Source organism: Parasteatoda tepidariorum, chromosome 4 (genome assembly GCF_982258835.1).
Source record: "Parasteatoda tepidariorum strain Cologne lab strain chromosome 4, Ptep-v5.0, whole genome shotgun sequence".
Taxonomy (NCBI): domain Eukaryota; kingdom Metazoa; phylum Arthropoda; class Arachnida; order Araneae; family Theridiidae; genus Parasteatoda; species Parasteatoda tepidariorum.
The window spans coordinates 29,235,553-29,260,965 of record NC_141758.1 but is presented as its reverse complement, the minus strand read 5'-3'; the positions used below and the strand labels follow the sequence as shown (position 1 = coordinate 29,260,965).

Below are 25,413 nucleotides of genomic sequence, written 5' to 3'. Positions count from 1 at the left end.
ATAGCAATAGACCAGGGTTGGAGTTTTTGCCGGCAAAAAGGGGTTTTTGCCAGGACAGTGGCAAAAACCTGGTAAAAACCGGCAAAAACTGGTAAAAACCGGCAAAAACTGGTAAAAACCGGCAAAAACCAAATTATCTAAATTGCTGATTAAATATTATTACAAAATACTTGAAACAAATTTAAATCAATCATAAGGAATAATAATTTTGATACATTACATGAAAAAATTATTTTTAACGTATTAATAATTAATATAATGGTAATAATTTTTGAAAGATAGAAAGTTTGTGATCTCTTTTCATTTTAGGATCCTAAAATAAATGTTTTTTTACAAATAAATAAATATTATTATTTGCATAATATTATTATTTATTATAAAAAATTATTATTTGTACAATAATTAACTACACATATTGATAGATATTTTATGTTTTAAATTATAGTTATATTAATTTAAAATAAGTTCATTTCACTGGAAAAAAAAGAATAATCACAAATTTTCCAATCAATAATGTTTTAAACTACCAAAATGATATATTATTACATTATCATTTAATTATGGAATAATAATTTTGTTAATTTTTTTGTAATTATTTATATTTATAGTATATATTTCAATTTTAGGAATAATTTTGTATCAAAAATGTGTTTTTGTCCTCTCATCTTGGAAAATATAGGTTTTTGCCACTTTTTGCCAATTTGCTTGGCAAAAACCTGTTTTTGCCAGGACGGTTTTTACCGGTATTTACCATGGTTTTTTCCACCTGTGGCAAAATCTTGCCAACCCTGCAATAGACATAACTATTATATTCTTAAACAAAATTTACCTCTGCCCGCTTTGTCGAAGACATTCGAAGCTACCTTGAGGTCCATCTGCTTCAATATTTGCAAGGCTGAAACCATATGTTAGGGTGGTGCCATTATGTGGTAAGCTCAAGATCTAAAAATAACAAAAAATAAAATTTAAAAATAGAATAATTGCAGCTTTTGTATGAAAACTGGTAAAATATAAAGAAACCAACATGTACTGTGCGGAAATAGATAAATAAACGGTGCACCCTGAATAACTTTTGACCTAATATTTGGATTTTCACGTTCTAGGACTCAATCTTACTGGCTCCAGAGGAGGGATCTCAAATATGATGTGTAGACGATATTTTAAGTTAGGAAATTCGACACAAAAACGTACTTTCTGAATAAACATGCAATTTTTTCAACGAATTCGGATTTTTGACCCCAAAAATATATTGGTCCCCATAGTTTGGTCATTAGAGCGTTCCAAAGTTTGGACCACTTAATGTTAATTTTATTTTTGTGTATTTCCTCATATCTCGAGAATTTTTTAAGCGCATTAAAACATTTTTGCACTTAATTATAAATTTGTTTATCCAAAGATAATTCCAGGCAAAAAATAAATTTCAGTAAATATTTATTATTTTTTATTATTTTTGTTAATAATAATTTAAAATTTTTTTAATTGTAAGATATACAATTTTTGCGCATCAGTTGAAAGAATGTAATTTTTCATTGCAAAATACAAAATTTGAGCAAAATCAGTCGAATAAAAATTTATGCTAGATAACAATTTGATTCATGGAAACAACTAATGCCCTACATAAAAATTGGCTAAAAATTATATTAGCCCAAAACCCTTAATTTACACATTACTTCTGAGCAAAACATTACTAATTTTTTATCTTTTTTTTTTCTCCGTATGTTTAATATCTAAAGAGCTTCATTTTAATAACATTTTACTACTGTATTATATCAACCAAGAAAGGTGTGTGTGCAACCAACAAGTGTCTCCAATTGTAAGGCTATTGATCATTTCATCAACAGTATGCCTAAATATCCATTTACTTCAACACAATTTGCTAATTTAAAAACTTGATAATTAGATTTTAAATTATAATTCCATGTTTTATAAATTCACAAATTAAAGATTTCTAAATTAATATAGCTCAGCTAAATATTTCCGTGGTGACTAAGTCTAACATAATTTTATAAACCTGGAAGGTAAAAAGAAAAAAAAAAACATTTTTTTCCGTCAATGTTTATTGCAACAGTGTGTTATTTATTTCACGTATATTTATTTTTAATACTAACTGCAATTTTGCCATTAGCTAAATACCAAAACATAAAACATCATGGAATTAATATTCCATGGCTTAAAGCAATATTTAAAAAAAAAAAAAAAAAAAAAAAAAAAAAAACAATACTCTAGGAATAACTATGGAACAAAACAAAACGATAACGATTATCACTAAAAATTATAAACAAAACGATACAATTCAAAAATGCAGACGATAAAAAAGAAGTTCGCAACGTGACAAGTAAAGGAAATACAGATAGGAGGAAAGTTATTAACATTTTTTAATAAACGACATTTACGTTTATAAAAATAGAACCGAAGTCAAGAGACATAGAAAAAGAGCACAGATTAAAGGGAGGACGGTCAGGTAACAAGATTTCCTAAAGCGAGAAGAAAGTTTCCCCCCTTTTCCCTCATTCACTTGACTTAACCATCAGTTCAAATTCGGTTATTGCCCCAGAAATCGCCGAAAAACGACGAAAAATTACTTTTTCCCACAACAGAAATGCGAAGAGACAAAGTGAGAGCAATTACACTTCAATTCTTAAAAAAGCATTCGGAAATATAGCCAACGGCTCTTACATCAACGTCTTTGGTTAGTTCCACAAATCTCTTTTGAGGAAATAATGGAAAAAGGAGATGTTGAACACAAGAGAAACACGAAAATTCTTTACCAACATAATGGGTAGATAATAGACCTAGAAAATTTTAGATTTTGACTGCAAGCTACTGAAAAAATAACGTTTTGCACAGGATTTAATGGATTAAGGATGAATAAATTTATTACACCGGAAATCGTTTGAAATTAAGCACTAAGTAGGCTTCTGTTTCAGTTCCGTAGCTAATTATATAAGCCAGCACTAACTGATTATGCATATTTGAGTTGATCCTTTGTATATGTGTACCACATATGTGGACCTCAGCTTCTAATAAACACTTTAAGAAAATGTATAGTTTTACCTTTACTGAAACATTTATGGATATTTTATCTTTCTGAGGCTTTTGTAATAAGTTATTCTGGTCGAGATCCACATTAACAGACAGACAGATGTGATTTTCGAAAAATTACGCTAAATCCGCAAGCTGAAAAATGTATATAATTTTGATTACTATAAAATTTAGTTTTTTTTTTTTTTGTTTTTTGACTTAGTTTTCCGATCTGTATAAAGCTTAAAAATTTGTATTTACTTAATATTTTAAAATAATTCAGTCAAGAACATGCAGGTTCACGTAAGTGTACCTTGGTACGAATAGAGAAATTTATGACAGCATATAAGTGAAATATTATAAAGTATTATAAGCGTTCAATTTTATTCACCTTATTCTCGACCGCGTTTCATGTTCAGGGGTAGTATTTGTAGAGGTTGTTTCAACTTTCGGTGTAAGATTCAGGTAGAAGAATTTCTGCTGGTGTAAACCAAATTGCATCTTAACTATCATGTAATTGCATATCAATTTAGGATAATTTCCCAAAGTACTTTTTTTTTTTTTTTTTTACATCTTTATATGATATTTTAAAATAGGAAGAACAAATTTTTTCACAAAAACACGGCACAAAAATCAAATTAAGAAAAAGTAAGTATTCCGAGTATATACAAACAAATCCGGAGCGTCAAAAAAAGAAATAGTCACTTTAATGTTATGACGTCAGAAGAGGACCTCAAGACTTCCGGAAGTGTTTTTTTTCCCCTTTTTTTTTAGGATACATATGGTGAATATCGAGTAATATTTTGATGTGTTTTAATAGTACTTCATATTAAGGCACATGCATATAATAACTAATTTTCACCTTTTTTTTTTTTTCCCCTTCCATAATTTTGAAATTTTACCCCCAAGAAATAAATATTTTTATTTTATGCTAGATTCTTTTCAAAAATTATTTATTTTGCGTCGTTTGCATAATTAAAACAGTTTTGAAACTGAGATTTAATGCAGTAATGCATTGGAATAGTATTCAGTATAATGCATCTCATTGTTTTTCATTAAAAAAAAAAAAAAAAAAAAAAATCCCAAATGATTATTAAATTTATTCAACATTTTACTTAAATAGACCATACAATAACAATATGCATGTTTGTTCCTACTTAAGGTGCATTTTAACACTTGAAATATTTATATTATTTTACTTAGTTAATAAACTAAGTTAATAATTTCAATTAGTTAATAACTTTTAGGTCCACATACATGGACCTAAAATTATTGGTCCCAGGCAGCATAATTCATTTTTTGTTTATCTAATTATGACAGTAAAATAGAAACTCGGAATTTTAAAATAATTTTTTTCTACATTCCTCTTGTACTTCAGTAGTGAAGAGGTTATATTTTCTTACTACTACAAACTAAACAAACATAAAAATTGATTGAATCAGTTATTAAAAAGATTCAAAAACTCATTTAGTTTTAAAAACTTTTTAAAATTATCTAATTTTATAATTATAGTTGGAATGTCAATAAAAATACATATAAAACTATATAACTACGTTAAAAATTGTAATGTAATACAAAACTATTTTTAATGGATTAAAAATGCATTATTGTTATAAACTACTAAAATAACAAACAAACAAAAAAAGGCATTGAAAATAATATAAATCTCTCATTTTATTCGCCTCATTGACATTCTTTAGTGAATGTACTGTAAGCTAAACTCACTAGACTATTTTAAATTTGACCCCACACATTCGGTTTCTTGGTTTTTCCTTTTCTTTTTTCAAAATTTGTTTAACTTCACTTACCACAATCTGCTGGAGACCAATTTTTTTCCCACAGTGGAGAATTACGTGTCCTAGTGGACGCGTCATGACCTTTTTACGCCTCTCCTGAACGATTTTTGACGCGTTGGACGCACTATAACATCTAAGTGAAATTGCTGAAAGCCTTTTAAGGATAACTAGCTTTCAATTTTACATATACTTAACGATTCAGAAATATGCTTGCCATATTAAAATAAAAAAGTGTTTTTGGAGACAATATTTTAAAACTAATGATTGGAAGAATTTCATTACAATCATGCTTTCTGGAAGGGAAAAAAAAATAACTATTTCTTACAGACGTAATAAGTATGGGGGAGGGGAAACAGTACAGAATTTTCACTTTGCTCTTGATTTGCATTTTCTAGAAAAATCCTTCAGAATTAGGATTGTTAAAACATCATTTTTTTTAAAACTAAAACTCATCACTATAACAATATATTTACAATAGATTTTAAAACATTGAATATAAATAAAAAATTTAAAATCTAATTATATGCTTTGTAAGTCGGATTTTTTTTCTCAAAAAATATCATTTGATTTATATCGCTGATTTAAAAAAAAAAAAAAAAAAAAAAAAAAAAACAGATGATTTAATTCACGATTAAATATCATAGATAAATAAATAAAACTTAATGGAATGAAACTAAAGTAAACAAACAACATAAGTTGAAATCATCAGAAAAAGGTATTGAAACGAAAGGTTAAACATAACCGATTGTAAGCGGTCAATTGATAAATACCATAAGCATATATCCCCAGTTATGCTGCAAATAATGCTTCGAAAAAAGGGGGGAGGGGAAACTGGAACAAGGACGGACATTGAACTTACTAAAGGCTAAAGGAGATATACGAATGAGCCATACAATTATGAAGGAAAAGCCTTTATTGTTTTAATTAGTGTTTAACTTCAACAACAAAAAAATTAAGGAAAGCTGAAATAGTAAGAAGAATCAATTAACATTAATATAAATTGAAAAAATTATGTTCGATATTTTTTGAAACTTAGCTTAAATCCAAAAACATGTTGACTGTTTACAAGTTCGTGGTCTTAGATACTTTATCTGACTTCATCAAGACTGATACTTCAAAAATGGAAGACTAAGAACATTGGGAACAAGCATTTGTAAACAATCAAAGGTAAAGATTATAAAAAAAGAAATAAAAAAAAAATTACGCATTTAGTGAGCGGCAGTAGATAATGATAACACTCTCCACCGGGGTGAAAAAAAGAATTATTTGGCGCATTTGTTCTTGTTTGGCTTAATATCCCGCAGAACTTAAATATGACCCTATCAATTAAAATATTTAAATTAAAAATATAAAGACCCCGTAGCAATATTTTCGTTAGTGCTCCAAACATCGCAGTGCCCCAATAGCATTCAAGTATTCACAAAACCTTTAGAAATAGTAAACGCTAATAAAGATTAATAAGATACTAAATGAGGCTGATCATTTGCAAAATCAAATCTGAAAGTCGTTTTCAAAAAATTATTTTCCTTAATTATGAGCAATTATAAAAATCTATTCAAATTTTAAAAACAAAGATAAATTCTTAAAACATATATATAATTCTGATAGTTCTTTATCCGAGCAAAATTTAGATTCAACAATATTTAGAACAATAAAAATAGTTTTTAATTTATTTGTTTTGTTTTATCAACACTGAGAAAAATGCGTTTAAAAAAAATAAAAGAAACTTCTAAGGAGAGAGAGAGTATGTAGGGCGTAGACATTCAAACAGAAAATGCAAGAAAGTCAATTCTTGAAATCAGACCTTCAAGCAGCCAACAACCACGCCAAGGATTTAACACATTCCATTGTTTTAGTTTTCTTTTAAAAATCATATTTTATACCTAGATTAGGCGAAAAGTTATACTGACAAAGAATGTATAAAGAGCTATTATGATTTATTTATAGCGACAAAAATTGAAAGCCTGTGAAACGAGAAATTTTAAAAACGGACATTAGAATTTTTCTTTTATGCATAAAGAAATAAATAGTCAAGAACATCTGTGACGGAGTTCTTCTTTGAGATAGATTTAAAGGTTATTCTTATTTACTAAACATTAAAAAGGAGCACAACGACATTTGCTATATAAAAAAGTTTTTTTGTTCAATTTTTAGCTATATATATATAGATAATATATAACTAAAAATATTTAGCTTATATTTTCGGTTATATTTTTATTAGCTTATATTATATATATTATAAAAAAATAAAGGGGACGGTTTTCATTTTGTAGAATATATATTAAATCAGGTAGATCTGAAAATAACCACTTACCACATTATTACTTATTATTATTATTTGAAGATTGTTTAATGATCAATGCAAAGAGTCTAAAAAATAGAATTTTCATTCGTCCAATGTCTCCGCCATTCAAAATTATGATCCTCCAGAATCCATCACTTTGTGATGTAAAGATTCATATAGAAGGAGAGTACTTAAACAATTTACACATTTCGAAGTCGTAGGTAGTATAACAGAGACGTAGTATACATCAGGGGTGATTGTCAGCCCAACTCCAAAAACTTGGAAAATTTCTTGAGTAAAATAATTAATGACGCATTTCAAAAAAGAAATGTTTTAAAAGTAATAAATTTAAATCATTGATATTTTCATAACATGAAATTCTAAATAAATTATATGCACCATAATTTAAATGAATAATTATGTATAAGTTTACTTTTATCTCTAATTACATTTATTATTCTACCAGAAAGAATATTTACAAATGAAAGAAATGCCAAGTATAAATTCTAGCACTGATATCTTTAAATTATACAAGAATTTTTATACATAAATGTGATCGATAATTTCTTGAAACTTCTGGACCTAGGATTTCCAGAAACTCCCGGATCGCGGCTAGCGTAAAATCTAGATTTTTTCCGGAGCACAATCATCTTTCATACATTAAATGTATTTTGCCTACCCAAATATTTATAAAAGTTCTTTAAAGTCAGCATGTTTAAATAAATTTTGTGCGATATTTATATTATTTTTAAAGTTGAATTAACTTTTTATAGGCGCAGATTATTCTAATATGATTTTTTTTTAAATATATTTTATTCCATGCAAAAAAAATTTCAAAAAGTCGCTATAAAATAAAACTGTCACCGACACACTAGGTTTGGGGTAACTGAAAATTTAAATATTCATGTCTAAAATCTGGCATAAGATAATATTAGTTTCGTAATAAATCATCGATTAACTTATAAGAACTGCTTATATCTAATATTTGGTACATTCTGCATTGTTTGTTCAGATTTCAACAGATGATTACATAAAATCTTTCTAAGAATTCGCAGATCGCAGCACGCACCTGGTTAAAACGTGAGAGCAGACATTAAGATACATAAGATGAAAAACAACAAATTACATAAGACAAAATATATTAACCCATTAATTGGACAAAGTTCTATTTTCCAATAATATTCAATTTATTAAATGTAAAATCAACTACCAAGGTACTAAAAAGAAGTCTAGACTGATTATTTTTTATTTATTTTTTCATATGAAAAAGTAAAAGAATTGTAGAAATTTGAGAGAATGCAAGGTGTCAAAAAATTATCAAGATCTAAAATAGATTTAAAGAAAAAAAAAACGTTTATTTACGAGTGCACTAAAGAATTTACCGAATTTAAACTACATTAACCCTTTGCTTATGAACCATGTTATACCATCACATGCGGTCCACATGTTGTACCAGCCGTAAGCAAAAGATTAATAAGCATTAATTAAATCGATCACTTTTGTTCAAGACACTGCGAAAAACATTTTTTTAAACTACGCTCCGTACGTGCTTCCAACTAAAAATAAGTCATCTTTAAAGTCGAAAAGTATTTATGCAATTATAAGTTATTATGCGATTTTTAATAGTCCTTACTTAGAATATAAATCGAGTTTAGTTGTTTAGAATGCTTCAATAAAACAAAAATGAAAAGCTTTAAGAGAATAAGTATCAATGCTTTGCAAGCTGATGAAATAAAAAATTGATAACGGGTTAATTACAACGCTATTCAAAAGTAAACAATCTTCCATGTTTCCATTTTACCACCCGCCTCCTATTATTATACTGATAACAGCTTCAAAAAGTGTGATTAATGACCTTAGTAGTGATGATCAGCTACAACATAAGTTCAACAACATAATAATCGACCAGCACTATCCAAAGTAATAAGCGACCAGCACTATCAAAGCAATAATCGACAATAATACAACCAATTTGGGGGGGGGGGGTTGCTACTAAGGCAACAAAAGTTATTCAAAATAATCCCGTAGTTTTTTTTTTTTTTTTTCAACTAAACATAATAGCAAATATTAATTAAGTCTAAGTTTATAATTATGAGGAACCAATAAACATACTTTAGTTCCTCAAACGTAAAGCTGTTTTTTTTTTTTAAAAGCTACATCACCAGATGTGAAAAAAATTAAGGTATTATTTTAAACTACATATACTGGACTACATTGTCTGAATTTTAAAACTTACAATAGCCTTATTTTGAAAAAAACAATGTATTAAATTTTTAAGAAAACTCTTCAATTTGACGAGATTTAACTATTTAGATGAAAATCATGTTCATAGCAATTAATTCACATTTTAAAGATCCCCAAAACGTTTAATCATCCCTACGTTTCAATAAATTTTTAAATAATAAAAAATTTATATTACAAACACTTTCCAAGTGTATGAGGCGCTATTTTCATAATTAAGAAATGGCATAAATAACCCGGCTGAAGATTTTCGAAACTCAAAACAATTTTAGAATAGCATATTAGAAAAAGGTTTAGAATAAACCGTACCGACAAAGCTTTCGAAAAGCAGCCTTAAAATGTGTGGGGGAGGGAGTAAGATAATCATTTCTTGAAAATATTATGTATTAAAAAATGCAATAATTTAAGAGGAAATAAAATATTAAAAATCTGGTGATTAGACCGAATCTTTATAGTCAAATGATAATAAAAATACTCAAGATGCTTTGTTTTTATTAAATCATTTACACATAGTAGAATAATTTACTCAACGGTAAAATAATAAAAATTTCCACAAATTATAAACAGGTCGAAAATAAATTAACTCTATATTTAAATTGCCAGCATAATACAAATAGATAAAAAAAAAAGGAGGGGGGTGGAGATAAGTTTCATAAGAATTTATTTTATAACAGACGAAAATGGCATAACACAAATAAAGAGACATTTCCTTAGAAAGTTAACTGTTTTATGCGTTCCAACCTCAACTTAAAAATAAGCATAATTTAATTTTTTGATATTTACGCCTCCATATTATTAGCAGTTTAAAAATAATAGTAACACTTAATCAAATAGAGATTTTTTTAAAAAAAAATGGGCAATTTTATGTTTAAAACAGGGAAAATAAAGAAGTTAAGATTGTTAGATCAAATCTTAAGTAGGCGGATGCTGCTTCTTTTACTTTTCTTTTTTTCTATACGCTATACACATTTCAATAACGTATCTTTTCGCCATAGCAAAACAATGAAAAAAACGTAACCCAGGTAGGGTAATGCTATCACTTCTCAAAAATTTATCGTCCTAAAAAAAAAAAAAACATTTCTTCAGAACTTGTATCAAAACAGACGAAATTTTCAAAACAGGAAGAAAAAAATAGAAAACATTCTTATGCGAAAGTAAGAGCTGTTCCGTTTCGTCCTAAAGCGTCAGAAGCTAAATTTAAATCACTGATGTTCACACATTCATAATAGAAAGCAGTTCAAAAAACACAAATGATATTAGTTTTTTCTTTCTTAAAATGTGTCAAGACATCTGAATATTCGAAGAGTGAATTAAACAGTTCCGTCTAGGCTAAATCTAATCTTTTCCAGAAACCAGTTCACTTTTTTTTGTCCTTGATTTTTTTTTTCTTCTTTCGGTCTCAGAAGGACGGTAACTGAGCCACAATGAGTAGTGCAGACCTTTAAATCAACGTCCTTGAGAGTTGAAATTCAGTTTAGAAAGATCAATGACAAGTTGATGCAATTTAAAACTGCCTCCTTCAAATATACATATTTTCGCATCATATACATCATATAATTCGAATTGAGTGTAAGTTCTAAGTTCTATTCAGGAATAAAATGAATTAAAAGTGAAAAAATATATGAATCGATGATTAAGAAATTAGGAAGGTTAAAAAAATAAATCGAGCACTAAAATAATAGTTTTCCTATTCCAACCCTTCGCGTTTGAAAGACTCTTCGCATAACGGAACATTTTAGAAACAAATTAATCTTAACTCAGTATTCAAGTATTTAATATTTTTCTCTTGTTATGATCCATCAATCACTTTTAAAATAGGAATTTCAGATACTATCGAAAAACCTACAAAGCCGTGACTTCTATGTTTGGAATTTATATAGTTGGATTAAAGTACAGTTAAATTTCATACCTTCGTCGAAACAAGACTAATAATAAATTACAATTGATATTACTATCAATTTTGACAGCAGATTCGGAATTGGCAATAATGCAACAAGCATAAATGACACTGTGTACTTCAAGGTAAAACTGATCAGTTAAACTAAGTAGTTAAAGCTTGAAAATAAAAATAAAAAAACAATTACCAAGTTACAGTGTTTACATAGTTAAAATAAACCTCCCAAGAGATTTAACTAACAAATTTTGTGGTGTTTAGGGGTGATTTCGCCATGCTTCTTTCCATTACTAAGTAACTTCTTTCGCGGCGCGTTCAATTTGTTCTGACTGATCAACAAGCTGTGTTTCCTTGTGAAAAAAAAAGTTAGATTTATAAAAAAAAAAAAAAAAAAAAAAAAAAAAAAAAAAATGGAAACAACCTGAATTTTTCCTGTCTGAATTCTGAAAATAAATTTTCACTAAGCGCTATAGAGTAAGTGTAGGTCTATGAAAGGACCAAGATGTTAGACTCATTCAAGCATGGGAGATGGAATACGCTACTTATTTTTTAAGCAATAAATACAAAACTGAAGATCTGTTAGTGCTGAAAAAATGCTATTATTTTAACATATATTTTCAAAATAAATAACAGTAAAATAGAATCATATTTAATCGCATAAAAAAAAAACTTAAACAAGAAAAAGACTTCTTTTTAAAACCTATCTTTTCATAAAAATAACAACGTGATTATAATAAAGATAACCATCTACTAAGTCGTAAATATATATTCTTTATACATGTTTTCATCAACCAAGGTTTCGAATATGCTGTTATTTGCATTAAGATCTATCTCCAAGTGGGATCTGAGAACATGATGCCTTCCGGTAATAACCTAGTTAAAAGTGTCCTGTGCCAACTATAAAAATCGTAATCCCTATGATTGGTGAAGCCGAAAGGATTTCAAGTCGGAATACTTCGAACTCAGACGGAACTAACTTGGATTTTTCTCAGAAGGAGGTATATGCCATTTGAAGCTGAAAACGATGTGGTTTTAATATAAAAATTGAGATAAAAGAATCTAGACTGTCGGAATAGAGATTTCCAATAAAATAAAAATTAAAAAAAATACCTTCCTCACATTTCAGAAAAATACCTGAAATACATATAAAATTTAACTTAAATACATAATATACGTATTTGTTTTTAAAGTATATAAATCTTTTTCATTAAAATTGTCATTTTTTGCTATTTTTAAGAAATCATTCAAATATTTAATCTTTAATTATAATTTGCAAAACAATTTTTTTTCAAAAGGAAAAAATATTCCGGAAAAACAATCGTCTAGAGCTGTTTGAAAATTAAAAATCTTAATATTCATATTAGACTTTTTTTTCTTCCAAATTTAAAAATAAAAACGAAAATATCTTCTACCAGAGAATAACCACATCTACGTTTACAGACTAAATTCTTGACTTTGGACTTGGTACAACAAGGTAAATCTAAGTTCACAAATAATTGGTAAGACCCAAATGGAATTTAAAAAAAAACGAAATAGGTAGATGTTTTCCCTTTATAGAGAGAACTTATTTGATACATTTGTATCTAAACATTGAAGCTATACTGCCCGGAAACAAAAGTGCATTAAAATTAAAAGTTAAACTTGTAATTCTTACATCACCCCCCCCCCCCAATTGGACTTAAAAGACAAGGATTTAACATATTAGCATATTATCATCACCATTGACAGAAAAAAAAGCATATAGGCACTGAAAACTCTGCAGATTTAAAGTTTTAAACTTATTACTTTTTTGATTTTGGATGCAAAAAGGAGAAAAATAAGTCCAGGAATTAAGTATCAACAAAATGTCTTCAAGCAAAATTATTCACGTTACATAAAACCTCCCAAAGGCGAAGTGGTAATAATATTCAAACAAGGAAAATATATGGTCAAACTAGACATAATGTGTTAAGCTTTATGATCCGTTATGGAAAGCATGGCATAAAATAATTTTTAATTTATAAGAGCGCGTAAGTCAAAAATAAACTAAACCGAGACACCTATGAATCAAGCAGACTCGGGTATCTGAAAATATAAGAGCATTATCATTAACCCCATTAATAAATTCTTAAAATTTAGTCTAGCGAACCCATTCCAACAAATGGGACTTTTCGTAAGTTTGGGACCTTATTCCTGCTTTACTAGTCACAAAAGCAATATAGTATAAAATGTAATCTAATTTTCCAAAACTTAGTTGATTTAAAATTCTAAGAAGAGTTCCATGCTTTGAATTTGTTATGTATTAAGTAAGCAAATTTATTAAGTATTAAATAACTAAACCTTATTTAACAGTATTCAATTTATGTAAACCAAACTCCTTATTTTTCACCGTTACTAAAAGTTATTCTATCGGAATAATATCCATTAAAAGTTAGGTACGAAAAAATTTAAACAATAAAATAAAAAAAACGAGTAACTTAAAAATAAAATCCAATACTATGAAAGTAAAAAGAGAAATAATGGAATATGGAAATGGAATATAAACAAAGAGACAACAAATAGAACACTGAATGGGATATTATAATTTTGATAAGATCGATTTAAAAGTGGAAATCTAATACAGGGGCGTGACGCCAATATTTTGAAAATAGGGGGAAAGGGGTTGCTTTATTTACAGAATAAAGTTGACCACACCTGCTTATCACTTGTTTGAGTTGAGTTCACGAGGAAAGCGAAGTTCAATCAAGCATATTTGCATTGAATTGGGATTAAATTTTTTCGGAAGTATTGTTTTGCTTTCATGAATGGCCTCGACAAGAATATTCTAACATCCTAACAAAAGTGAATAATAATTTTTTTTTTTAAAAAATCACTTTTTTATTTCTGATGCTACCTACTGACGTGGCAGTATTTTCTAGGAATAATAAACAAAATCAAAAAAGAACTTAATATTCTTTTAAGCATAATTTAACTAAATTATTTGGGAATAAACTCAGTTTTCAAGAAAAAATTATATTCGTGCAAATTTATCGACCAGATAAATAGAAATAATAATAAAGAAAAATTTAAAATTTAAATTTTTGTTTGAGTCAGTTATGTAAAAATAAATATCAAAATCGTATCTCTGTCGAATATTGAATGGAAATCAGTACTTAACACATTAATGCCTACAATCTTTTAAACGCAACGGATCCAAAAAAAAAAAAAAAAATTTCTAAAATTGAAGGTAATTTATTTTAAAAAGCTGTTCTTATGAATTTTTATAAATAGCAGTGAAGCGTTCAATTGATAATAGAGAGATTTTGCATATTCACAAACGCACGTTCAACACTGAGCGGCCTACAGAACAATCGCGGTACTTCGCAAACATACGCATTTGAACAATTGTGAGAACCTTTGCATCGCTGTTGGATATGTTTTTCAGCCTTTTTTTTAAAAAAAAATACTTTAAGCCTGCTTCATTTTAAAGATACGAAAATCGGTATGTCAGTAAGAAACGTTATAGTCTGCTCAATAATTTATTTGGGTACAACAAATATGCTACTGAAACAATTGTGAGAACCTTTTTTCTAAGACCTTCATACAACTCAGAAGATTTCAATTTTCTTTTTCCTCGGCATTCTCACAATTTTAAAAAAAATTTCATTTTTAAAATTCAAAAAAAATTTTTGAGCATAATTTTTTTTTTTTTTTTTTCGAATTGTTTTTAGGATCTTCACGACATCTAATATTGATGCACAGTGCGCAAAAAATAAAAAATAAACCACCCCTAAGTAACTTTTGATATTATGATCGAATTTTCACTTCCAGGATTCACTCTTAATGTTTTAAAAAGGGTGAAATAATTTCATACGTTGTTGTTAATGTTTCTCATGACCATTGTACAACCTAAGCTCGCCAGCCCTCTGCGAATTAAGTCAGGAAGATTCATCTTACATTTGACAAGAGAGCACCGCAAGGGTGAAACAGCGTCATGTCTCAGAACCCCACGGATAGATGGCAGCACCATTCATAAGTCAGGCCACTGCCTCAATTTAGACTTAGATCTGAAGGGAAAGGAAATTTTCTTCCGATCCTCGTACATATGGTTTCTCTCTGCGACTGACCACAGGACTTTCGACACCAGATTTTACGACCACCTATATATACTGTTTGTCTAAGATAGGTACTCTACCAGACATTCGTCTGGAGCTGTGGCGGTGACTATGGTAACGAGGTATGATAATTTCAAGTAGGGGTGCGGGATCCCTCTTTAGGACTGGTTTCGGCGAGAGAAGAGACGTTTTTCATTGAAGCTACCCTCCCTGAAATGCCCTCTTCTTGTTTCCATAGCACCAGACTGCCGCAGACTTAGTGGCGGTCAGAATACCTATCTTAGAAAAACATATATCGCATGTACTCAGTGTCTTCGAGGATCGAATTCTGGTCACTCCGATTCTCTAATCCCTGGGCTACGACGACACCTAAATTGATATAAACAACCAAAATATTAAAAAAATTGCGGATTATAGATTGACCAAACTGATAACATAATTAATACTGATATACTACATAATTAATACTGACTTTTAAAAAAAAAATTAATCCTTGGAGCCACAGTAATTCTTAAACAGCACCCCAGGGCACCACGGTTTAGGGAACCACTGTTATAAACAATGAATTGTTTACAGAAATTGATTCACTCACGCGATAGATAAGGCATTACAGAAAATGTTTATTCTCAATAAGTGCAAATAATTGCAGTCTGAAAGAATAATATTTAAATATTTCCGAATTCCCATTCTGTTAAAGAGACGTATTAAAGAAGTGACATTTCTTTTCGCACATTAATTTATGATGTGACAGGGCAGAAAGTTAAATATATATTTTTTTCAGATAAATTTCAATCCTTCTCTGAACATTAGTTCATGCATGAATGCCAAACCCTCTTGAGACAGCTGAAATCTTATATTAAAAAAGAAAAACTAGCCAGTTTACGCATCGGTACACATCCAGGTTAAAAAGTAAAAACAAAAGAGGGAAATGAAAATTGGAAATAAAAGACAAAAAGCAACAAATTCTGGGTATTTTTTGTAACTTACTTTCACTCTTTCTTAACTATAAAAGATAAATAGATAAAGAAAATTGGTTTTTGTTATGGAGAGCAGCTTTTTCTATAGTTTAAAATGAGTACTAATCTACTGGTACATTATATATAGATTTTAAAAAAAAGAGCAAGATTGAGATGCATTTTTACATAAATAATGTATAATGAAACAACCTTTTTTTTTTTTTTTTTGGTAACAGATTAGCGAAAAGAAAAAAAAGCTTAGTCATAGATGTTTTACGGTTTTAAACATTTCCATTTTTGACTAATAGTGCGTTTTAAAACTCATACTGTTAAGATTACTCATACTGTGACAAAGCAATTAAGATTTTTAGCAAGCATATCACAGCCTTCAGATGTACTTCTTTGTATTTTGAAAGTAAATTTTTCGTAACTTTCTTACATCATATAAAAAATTAAAAAATAAATAAAATTTTCAGTATATTTAAAAAGACGGAAAAAAATGTATATTTATCAAAGTTAATCCCGGCTTAAAAAAAGGAGGAAAAAAAAAGAGAAAAAAAAAACATCACAGATCAAAATGACAAATCCAGTGAATTATACACAAAATCAAATAATAGACTTAATGTTAATATTATAACTAAATACACTATTTTTGCTGATGGTTAAGCAATCAATAGCCTTAATTGTGAAATGCTAAAAATTTTAATAAAAATAAAATACTCACGAGCATTAAAAAAAATTACTCATCGGATGAATTTTAACAGGTGCTACAAAGCGTTTCCAGCTGATATGTAAGTAAATAATAGTTAAAAATTTCACCCACATATGGGAAACTGTAAGTTCTAGAGCTAACATCGCCTGAAAAATTTATTTCAAAACGATTCAAAAACAATTTATTTGTGTAAGCATTTTAAGCTTTAAAACAAACGTAACTTTACAATGATAATAGTAATATGTCACATTTCCTGTCATGATCATAACAAAAATTAAAAGAAATTCAACTGGAAAGCTTTTTACTCGCAAATAAGTATGATTCGCTAGGCAAAATAAATTAAAAACACAAGGTTTATTTACCTCAGAAAGGACAAATTCCAAATGATTGATGTGATCACGTGTTAGAACAATAGTTCTGAAAAACAGTTAAACTTGCTTAAAAAATCACGCATGCATAATTATTTAGTAGAGGATAGCGATTTAAAATGCCGATATCTTTAATAAAAACATATTTTGCATACGGCACATCGAATATCACACGTGACTCAAATACAAAACTAATTGAAAATGAATTTAACAATAGATTACCCACACTTCTCTGCTTTCCAGACAAATGCAATCCCTCAGATTTTAAATAAATAAATAAAAACACCAATTTTACATTAAATGAATATTATGATCATATAGAAATAATCACATCTGTAAAATTACACAAACAAAAACTATAAATATATGTTCATTAAGTTTTGGTATGAATATTGTCTCGCTAGTAAAGAATAAAAACCAGAAAAAAATGAGGTTCTTATTGTGTTTTTCTCAATACGTGCAAAATAAATAATAAATAAGTTTGATATAAAGTGCTGCAACTACTGCTAATCGTGCATGCAGATGAAAACAGCTGGACTTAAAGGAAAAATATTTTAAAGATATAGTTTTTTTTTTGTGAAAATTTTTTTAAATTTGGTTAGATTATTGCAATATGATGAAAATTAGTCAATGAACATTTCGCAAATTTCACATATTTTTCTACGTCAAAATAACGTAGTGTTTGTGCAAATTTTCAAATAATAAAAAATTAGATGGCGAATTCTTTTTATTTTGTCAAAATTGAGAATTTTCTTTATTTGCGCTACTTTCACAAGCAACTTAGAGGAACCTGAACAAAACTAAACCTAACAGCTAAAAATAACTGTTAGGAACTCAAAATGATATTTTTGCGACATGATATTTTTTTTTGCATTTCAAATTAACAAATAATATAATTCTTTTTATTTACCTCATTATTTAACATTTCAAAGAAACACTTTAGTTACTGTGGTAAATACATTTTTATATTAGCGTAATAAAAAGAAAAGAGAGTAGCCCCTGACGACTTCAGCTTTGGTTGTCATTATTTTATTGTTTGGTCACATTTTTCATTGTTTTCTTCTTTGTTTACAAATTTTTTTCATATCAGCATGTGATTTAATTATGTTTTCTGCCTAGACTAAATATTTCTTTGTAAATTTCAAGAGAAAAGAATTTAGTAATCGAAGTTAGAAAGAAAATTTAAAAAAAAAAAGGATAAGCCGGCTTGTATGCAAAAAATTGGTAAACTAATATTTCATGTGAATCCTAAAAGAAGTTTAAAACATCAAAAATTCAAGAAGACATTTACGTCCGCTCTGCCTCAGTTTATGTGAGTACACAAGGCACGTTTTTATAACTTTCTTTACACCAAAGACATATTCGCCCACGTAAAACAGATTTTATAACAGATCATGCATTATTTTTATATAGATTTAAAAAGATAGTTTTTCATAGCATAAAACACAAAAAGGGGGGGGGGGAGGTTCCCATTTAATTTCAGAAAGAAAAAAAAATTCCCTGACTTTTCATCAATAAGATCAGATCATTTCAGATAAGGTATATCAGATAAGTTTCAATAGAGATTTACACGATATTAGCTATACCACGAAATTTTTCATCAGAAAACTATAATAGACTAGTTGAGAATGAAAACAAGGAAGTTTCACTAAAAATTGGAATTTTATAAAATAATTGTAATAAATGTTAGAATGATTTAACTCGATTCTCAATAACTAATTACTGTTACTTACAATTTTAAGATATGTTATTTTCCGGGAATGATACAGGAATTTTCCAGGTTTTTTGTACAAAATTGCAACTTTCCCTGATTTTTAGAGTAAAATAAAATTCCCTGACTATTCAAAATTTTCCCTGTTCTCCCTCACCCGTGGGGGGGGGGGAGGCTGAAAAATTAAATTAGGGATTTGTAAGCTCAAAGACAAATAAAGAATTCCAGTAGACTTGACAAAAGGAAATGTAACAAGACGATTCTAGCATTAAATTTAGGATTGTAATAAAACCCACCTGCCCACTCTAAAAATTAAACTCACATTAAAGAGGTTTTAATGTTTTTTTTGATTGATTATTCTATATTCAATATAGAATAAACAATAAAACGATTACATATACGATTAGTTTCTTATTCTTTGTGTTACACTACTCTATTGAAATATACGTAGTTCATCCATGTATTAAAAAATAATTAACATATTTATGGTTAAAAAAAATCAACATAACAAAAAATAGTATATGTAAGCAGCAGCCTAAAAAAATGCAAGGTTTCTGGGATCTAGGATCATTTTTTAGGTTCCAACATGTTATGAAATGGAAATTATTGCAACAGCTGTTTGCTTTTTTGTGCTTAATTTTAATAAAATATTTGGTGTCAGCAACACTTTTTTTTTTTGGCAGCGAGCAAATAGGCCTCCACGAAATTTGTAAAACCAGTATGTTAAGCAATAATAAAAGTGTAAAACTTGCGCGTGGAAAAATTTTTTATGCAAAAAATATAAGTACAAATATATAACAATGAAATCATAAAAAATATTGGCAACGGGATAAATATTCCCTTAAAAATAAAAAGAATAAAACCAACAAGGATGTATTGCAACCCTGGTTAAAATCACACTGCGCGAGTGCTTCGCTGTACGTCACAAGAACACGCATACACATGAAAAAAATTAAACTGTGCGACAGCAGATACCATTGATAGAAAACAATTTTTTTTTCTTCTTCCTATCAGCCAAAATGAAGACGTACTTCCGCAACATCATTTTACGAAGCTTGTATCATTGGAGTTACTAAAAAAATATTAGAATATCTATCATCAATATGGGTATTATAACATATAGACTTAATATTCACTGGAAAAAAAAATGCTTTTTGACCTTGGAAAGGGATCACTGACCTACATCACTACATAAGTTTATTATATTGTGTTTCACTTATCTTAATGATTTAAGATGGCCAATAAAAAATAAACAGCCGATACGTTCTCACTTCTGAAACAAAGATACAACGTTTAACAAAGATACAACTATTTGAAACAAAGATACAACGTTTAGTAACAAAAACCATTAAAAATTTTTGTTTCCATTAATATATTATTTAAAAAAAATTGCGAATCTTCCTGAAATATTTTTTAAAGTAACTTAAGCAAGCAATTATTGCTTAAGAAGTTAAATTTTCTAAATTTACGATTGTTTCAAATTAATGCAAATCGGTGTCTGCTATTGAATTTTACGATATCCTTGCATTTTCGTGTAGCATCACTAGGGTTTCCACTACAGTTATCCTTAAAAATAGTTGCGTTATTAGCCTTAAGTATAAAAAATAGTAGCCTAATTAGTCTCCCTACAGAAATAAGTTGTTTTTTCATCCATGCAGTAGCTTTTTGAATAGTTATTAAAATACTTTCAACTAAAAAATACCGTATAGTATAACTTTAAAAAAATGGAAAAATAAAAATAAAAACTTTAAAATATTAATTGTTCATTAAGAAAATGCAAACATAACCACATTTTTTACTTAAAAAAAATCTGAACTAGTCAAAATTGCATGACATAAAAAATTCTTTCTTTTTTAATATTATATGTCATCATACCAAGATAACGAAATCGTTTTAAAATAAAAAATTTTCGCAGCCATTTTGAAGAAATTCTGTATGCAAACACACAAAGCCAAACGTGTAAAGATCAATCGTAAGATAAACTTAGTCTCAGACAAAGCTTACTTTGCTCGTCTCCCATAAAAAATATCAATGCGCATGCGCGCTATTAATGTAACGGAAAGAAATAAAGGGTTATCCCGTTCAAAAATTTTCAAAAACTCTCAAATAAGGTATACGTTAAGGTTAACCTAACTAACTTAATACAAAATCTCTCTAATATCAAAGAAAAGCAACCTTAAATGTTACCTGGCCCGTTTCACTATTCAGTTTTTAATATGTTTATAACTCATTAAGGTGGGAATCCTTAGCATCAAATGCTAAAGAATATACAATCATTTAGATACAATTATTTTTTTTAATATGATTGTAGAATGAATGTGGGAACAGAGTACCTAAAAATAAAAGTTCCCAATAGAATAGGGTTTTTGATTTTGCGAAATTAGTAGAAAATACTGCAATAATATTCGACAAAATTTATAGAAAACATTTCAAAACATTCATTTAGACATAACAAACTTCTGCAAGCCCCTTATCTTTTGCTGTCGGGTAATCGTCCTGATAAACGTCTCCTTAGTTACTGCCGCTTTGAATGCTGTTTATCTTGCTACATCGGACGATTACTTCAAGTATTGTAGAAGTGAAAAGAAACGAGGATTCTAAATCAATTTATCTCAGAAATGATCAAAATATGAAACTTTTTTTTCGCAATCAAAGCTGGCAAATGACATTTAAAAAGGTCATACTCGTACTCGATAGTACTTCACACTAAACTGAGCAATTAGCATTTTTTTTTTTCGCAGGGATGCTTAAAGATTGAACACGTGAATTTACTCAGATAAAAATCTGACAGTAATGCAGGATATTACTATTTCTTCAATGAAGTTTTTTTTTTTTTGAACATTTAATTAAAGCTTTATTCAAATAATACATATTTAAACATAAGAGATAATTTTTAGCCGTTCTATGTCAGTATCGCAAGACTTTCACCAATATATTTGCAAGAGCTGTGGTGGTTCAGGGGATAGAGCGCTCGTCACCCAATGAAGTGAACTGCGTTGCTATTTTCCAACCCAGAGGCTTTTAACGACCGCTCTTCGGTTTAACACTTTCTTTAAAATAAATAAATAAACGTGATTCCTCTGTATTGTAAATAAGCCATGTTTGAACCCCAGGACTAGCTGGTCGATACGAATTCCACACCCAGCAAACACCGACCACAGTACTGACGTAAAATATCCTCAGTGGTAGACGGTCCATGGGTTAGAGCAGTGCTTCCCAAAGTCTGGTACGCGTACCGTACGGGAACAGTTTAGCGGGGGTACGAGTTCTTATGCGAAATATCTAGCAACAAACGAAAATTTCACATAATTTTATTTAAAAACAAAGCCAGCCATGAAAATTTACGATTTCGTATTTTTCTATTGGCTATTTTTTGCAGAAATAACAGTTAATAATGAGTGGTGTCAACAGCCAGTTGTGATTTTTAACTTTTGATCAATTTTTTATAGTAAAAAATGTATTTATTTTTTTATTAGTGGTACAAGCGTTACGAAAATTTTAGAAAGGGTACACCAAAGTCATAAGTTTGGGAAACACTGGGTTAGATTCAAGAAAGCTAACATTTCACGGTTGGCTTTCTTTCCGCCAACCTTATCATGAGAGGTTGAGGTTTTCCTCTCCGTATAACGCAAATGCGGGTTAGTTCAATCAAAAAGTCCTAGACGAAAGCAAATTTCTTCCATACTTGATCCAGGAGTTCTCTGTTCTCCTGAATTAGGTCCATAATTACAAGACTGCGGAGTTGAATAATGGTAGTCATAAACTCAAAAATTAGTCAAATCACTGGTGTTTTGTTCTCAGTTTTTGTAATTTTTATTAGCCCAAATAATGCAGAATTGGAGTAGCTTTTAAATGTTAAAAAATTATTTAGACCTCAAACACTTTTCATTTTCACAAAACTGGTTTTTCTCCTTATTATTTTTTTTGCGCTATTTATTAAATAAGTGTAGACAGCGCTAGCTTTAGCTATCTAAACTTGACTTAACAGTCCTGAATAACAACTGCGAACTCACAACAGCTATAAAAATAGCATATTATTCGCAAAAAAAGCATCATTTCATATTAGGAGGGAGAATTCGAAAAACAGCCTTCAAGGTACACTAGGAAGCTTTTCCTTTCCCCAAGATTCAATGACACTTCAGGTCCAATAACCGCTTACGAAAGAACATCTGCAGATCGAATAACATCAAGAGGGTTAATACAACAGTTATGCTCAATAAATCAATGAACAACAAGACAAGGAAGCGGTTTTGATCAATCCCCTGAGCGATTTGCTACGTGCTGGCATGGTTATTGTAAACAAACAAAAAGGGGGAGAAGGAGCTTGAAGTGATAAACGTATAACACATTGTCTTTAGGTGTAAAAAATGATCGTTTTGTTATGCAGGTCTTTTATTTCATGTAAAAGATTCTAGAAGTCATAAAATGTTAAAACTAATTAACATAAGTCGATTATATTTTGAAAGTTAAATAAAATCAAACTTGTTTGAAAAACGAATACAGGTTTGTATTGTGCTCAAAGGTTTGCGTAGAGATTTTTAAAAAAATGCGGATGTTTTTTTTTGGAGGGGGGGGGGGGTGAAGGATAGTCAAATGTTTTTGTTTCTTGCTAAGAACAATGACTATTTTTTAAAAAAAAAAATTTCGAGGATTCAAACCTTATGAAAAAGAAGTTTAATTTTTTTTCTTTTCAATTTTAAGTATAAATTTTATTTTGAGGTAAAACACTTAATGATTCCTTGATAATGAAAATGTTCAAGTGAGGACAATTGAATCTAATATAATGGATTTGTCTTGGACCTTGAATTCCCACCAAGAATTAAACTGATATCATTTCCGTTTACAACGGTTAATTTCAAAATTGTGATAGCTTTGTAATTAACAACGTCATTTTTGCGTCGTCAAACAGCGTGTTGCGCCGTTAACTCCGTAACCATGTAAATTTGAATCCAATCAGAAAACAAGAGAACTCCTGGATTAAGCATAGGATCAAGCTAGCCTTCACGGGGAACTTTTTAATGGAACTAGCCGCATTTGCGTTATGAAGAGGGGAAAAAAACATTGAAAACCTACCATAGTTAGGCTGACGTCAAGAAGATTTTTAAGATCTGTCAAACGCCAGAACTGTGGTCAGAGCGAGCCGTAAACAGAATTCGAATCGACCATACATAGCTGGGATTCGAACCTGAGACACTTTATTGAGGGGCGAGAGCTGCCTAGACCTGAAATTTTTAATTTTCAGTTTGTACCCAGTGGTCAGTAGACTCAAATAACTAATGACAATTTATGTAATTCTAAGTTCAATTTAACTTTAAATAATTCCTTAGTTCATGTAATATCGTAATTATCATGTCAATAATCATTTCCTTTTCAGCAAACACAGGCAGACGGGCTTAGTGTGTCTGTAGAGTTGAAGAATTGGGCACTAGGTGCATGGGCCCCGCACGCATTGCTTCTGGGTGGCTGCTGATGGTTTCTCCGTCCGATGGGCTTGGGTCCGATAGGTCATTTTCATTAAATAGACACTTTTAGAATTTATTTTTTTTTTGCTTGGATTAAATTACATTTAAAAAAAAATCACATTAGAAATAATCTAAGGCTATAAAAAGTTGATTTAATAATAAAAATATAAATATGCGACAATATTTAGTTTAACATAATGACTCTAAAGAACTTATTTTAAAAATACTTGGAGAGGCGAAATACATTTAATGTATGCATTACAACTAAGAATTATCTGAATTGTTGGAGATCTCTTCTTTCACATGAATCTTTCCATCAGAAATTGATGGATTCTGAACGATCAAAATTTTGAATGGAGACATTGCAGTAAAAATTAAAAAATAAATAAGAAATGATGGAAAAAACTGACCGGTTGTTTGATTAATCTATGTTGCCACTTTTTTTCCCTTTTTTTTTCGCATAGCCATGTGTGGCGAGTGGTGACTGGTTATTTTCAGGTCTAGCTTTACCCTATATCTTTTAAAAATCTGAAGCAGCCTCTATTTGTTTACTTACTAAGTTGCCAGCGGTATTTTAACGGCTTAGTCTTGTTAATGGAAAGTTAATGTAGCTAACGGCACTCCCAAAGTCATGTCCATAACGGTAAATTTTAAACACGACCGCACTCTGCTGCTGTACCCCAGAAAGTACGAACAATCATAAACCAATTTTATTCACCATAAAAAAAATGATAACTAGGAACATGTTTTCCGGAAATTTCCTTTTATGATTAACTTAGTAAAAATTGATTTATGAATAATAAATTAAAGATATAGCAAAGGAAAAAGTAATCACGAGGTCACAGTCTAAGAAATTTGCAGACCAAGAGTAAATAAAAGAAGCCGACCCACAATC

The 25,413-nt window shown here is 29.2% G+C and overlaps 1 protein-coding gene across 1 annotated transcript in view; it reads right to left on the bottom strand.

Moving 5' to 3' along the window:
* Su(Tpl) (Suppressor of Triplolethal) overlaps positions 1 to 25,413 on the bottom strand; it is a 91,836-nt gene that overhangs the window by 21,079 nt on the left and 45,344 nt on the right. The window contains exon 3 of the mRNA XM_016048019.4: positions 830 to 942. Within this exon, the coding sequence (XP_015903505.1) occupies positions 830 to 942 (113 nt within the window). The remainder of the gene's footprint in view (positions 1 to 829; positions 943 to 25,413) is intronic.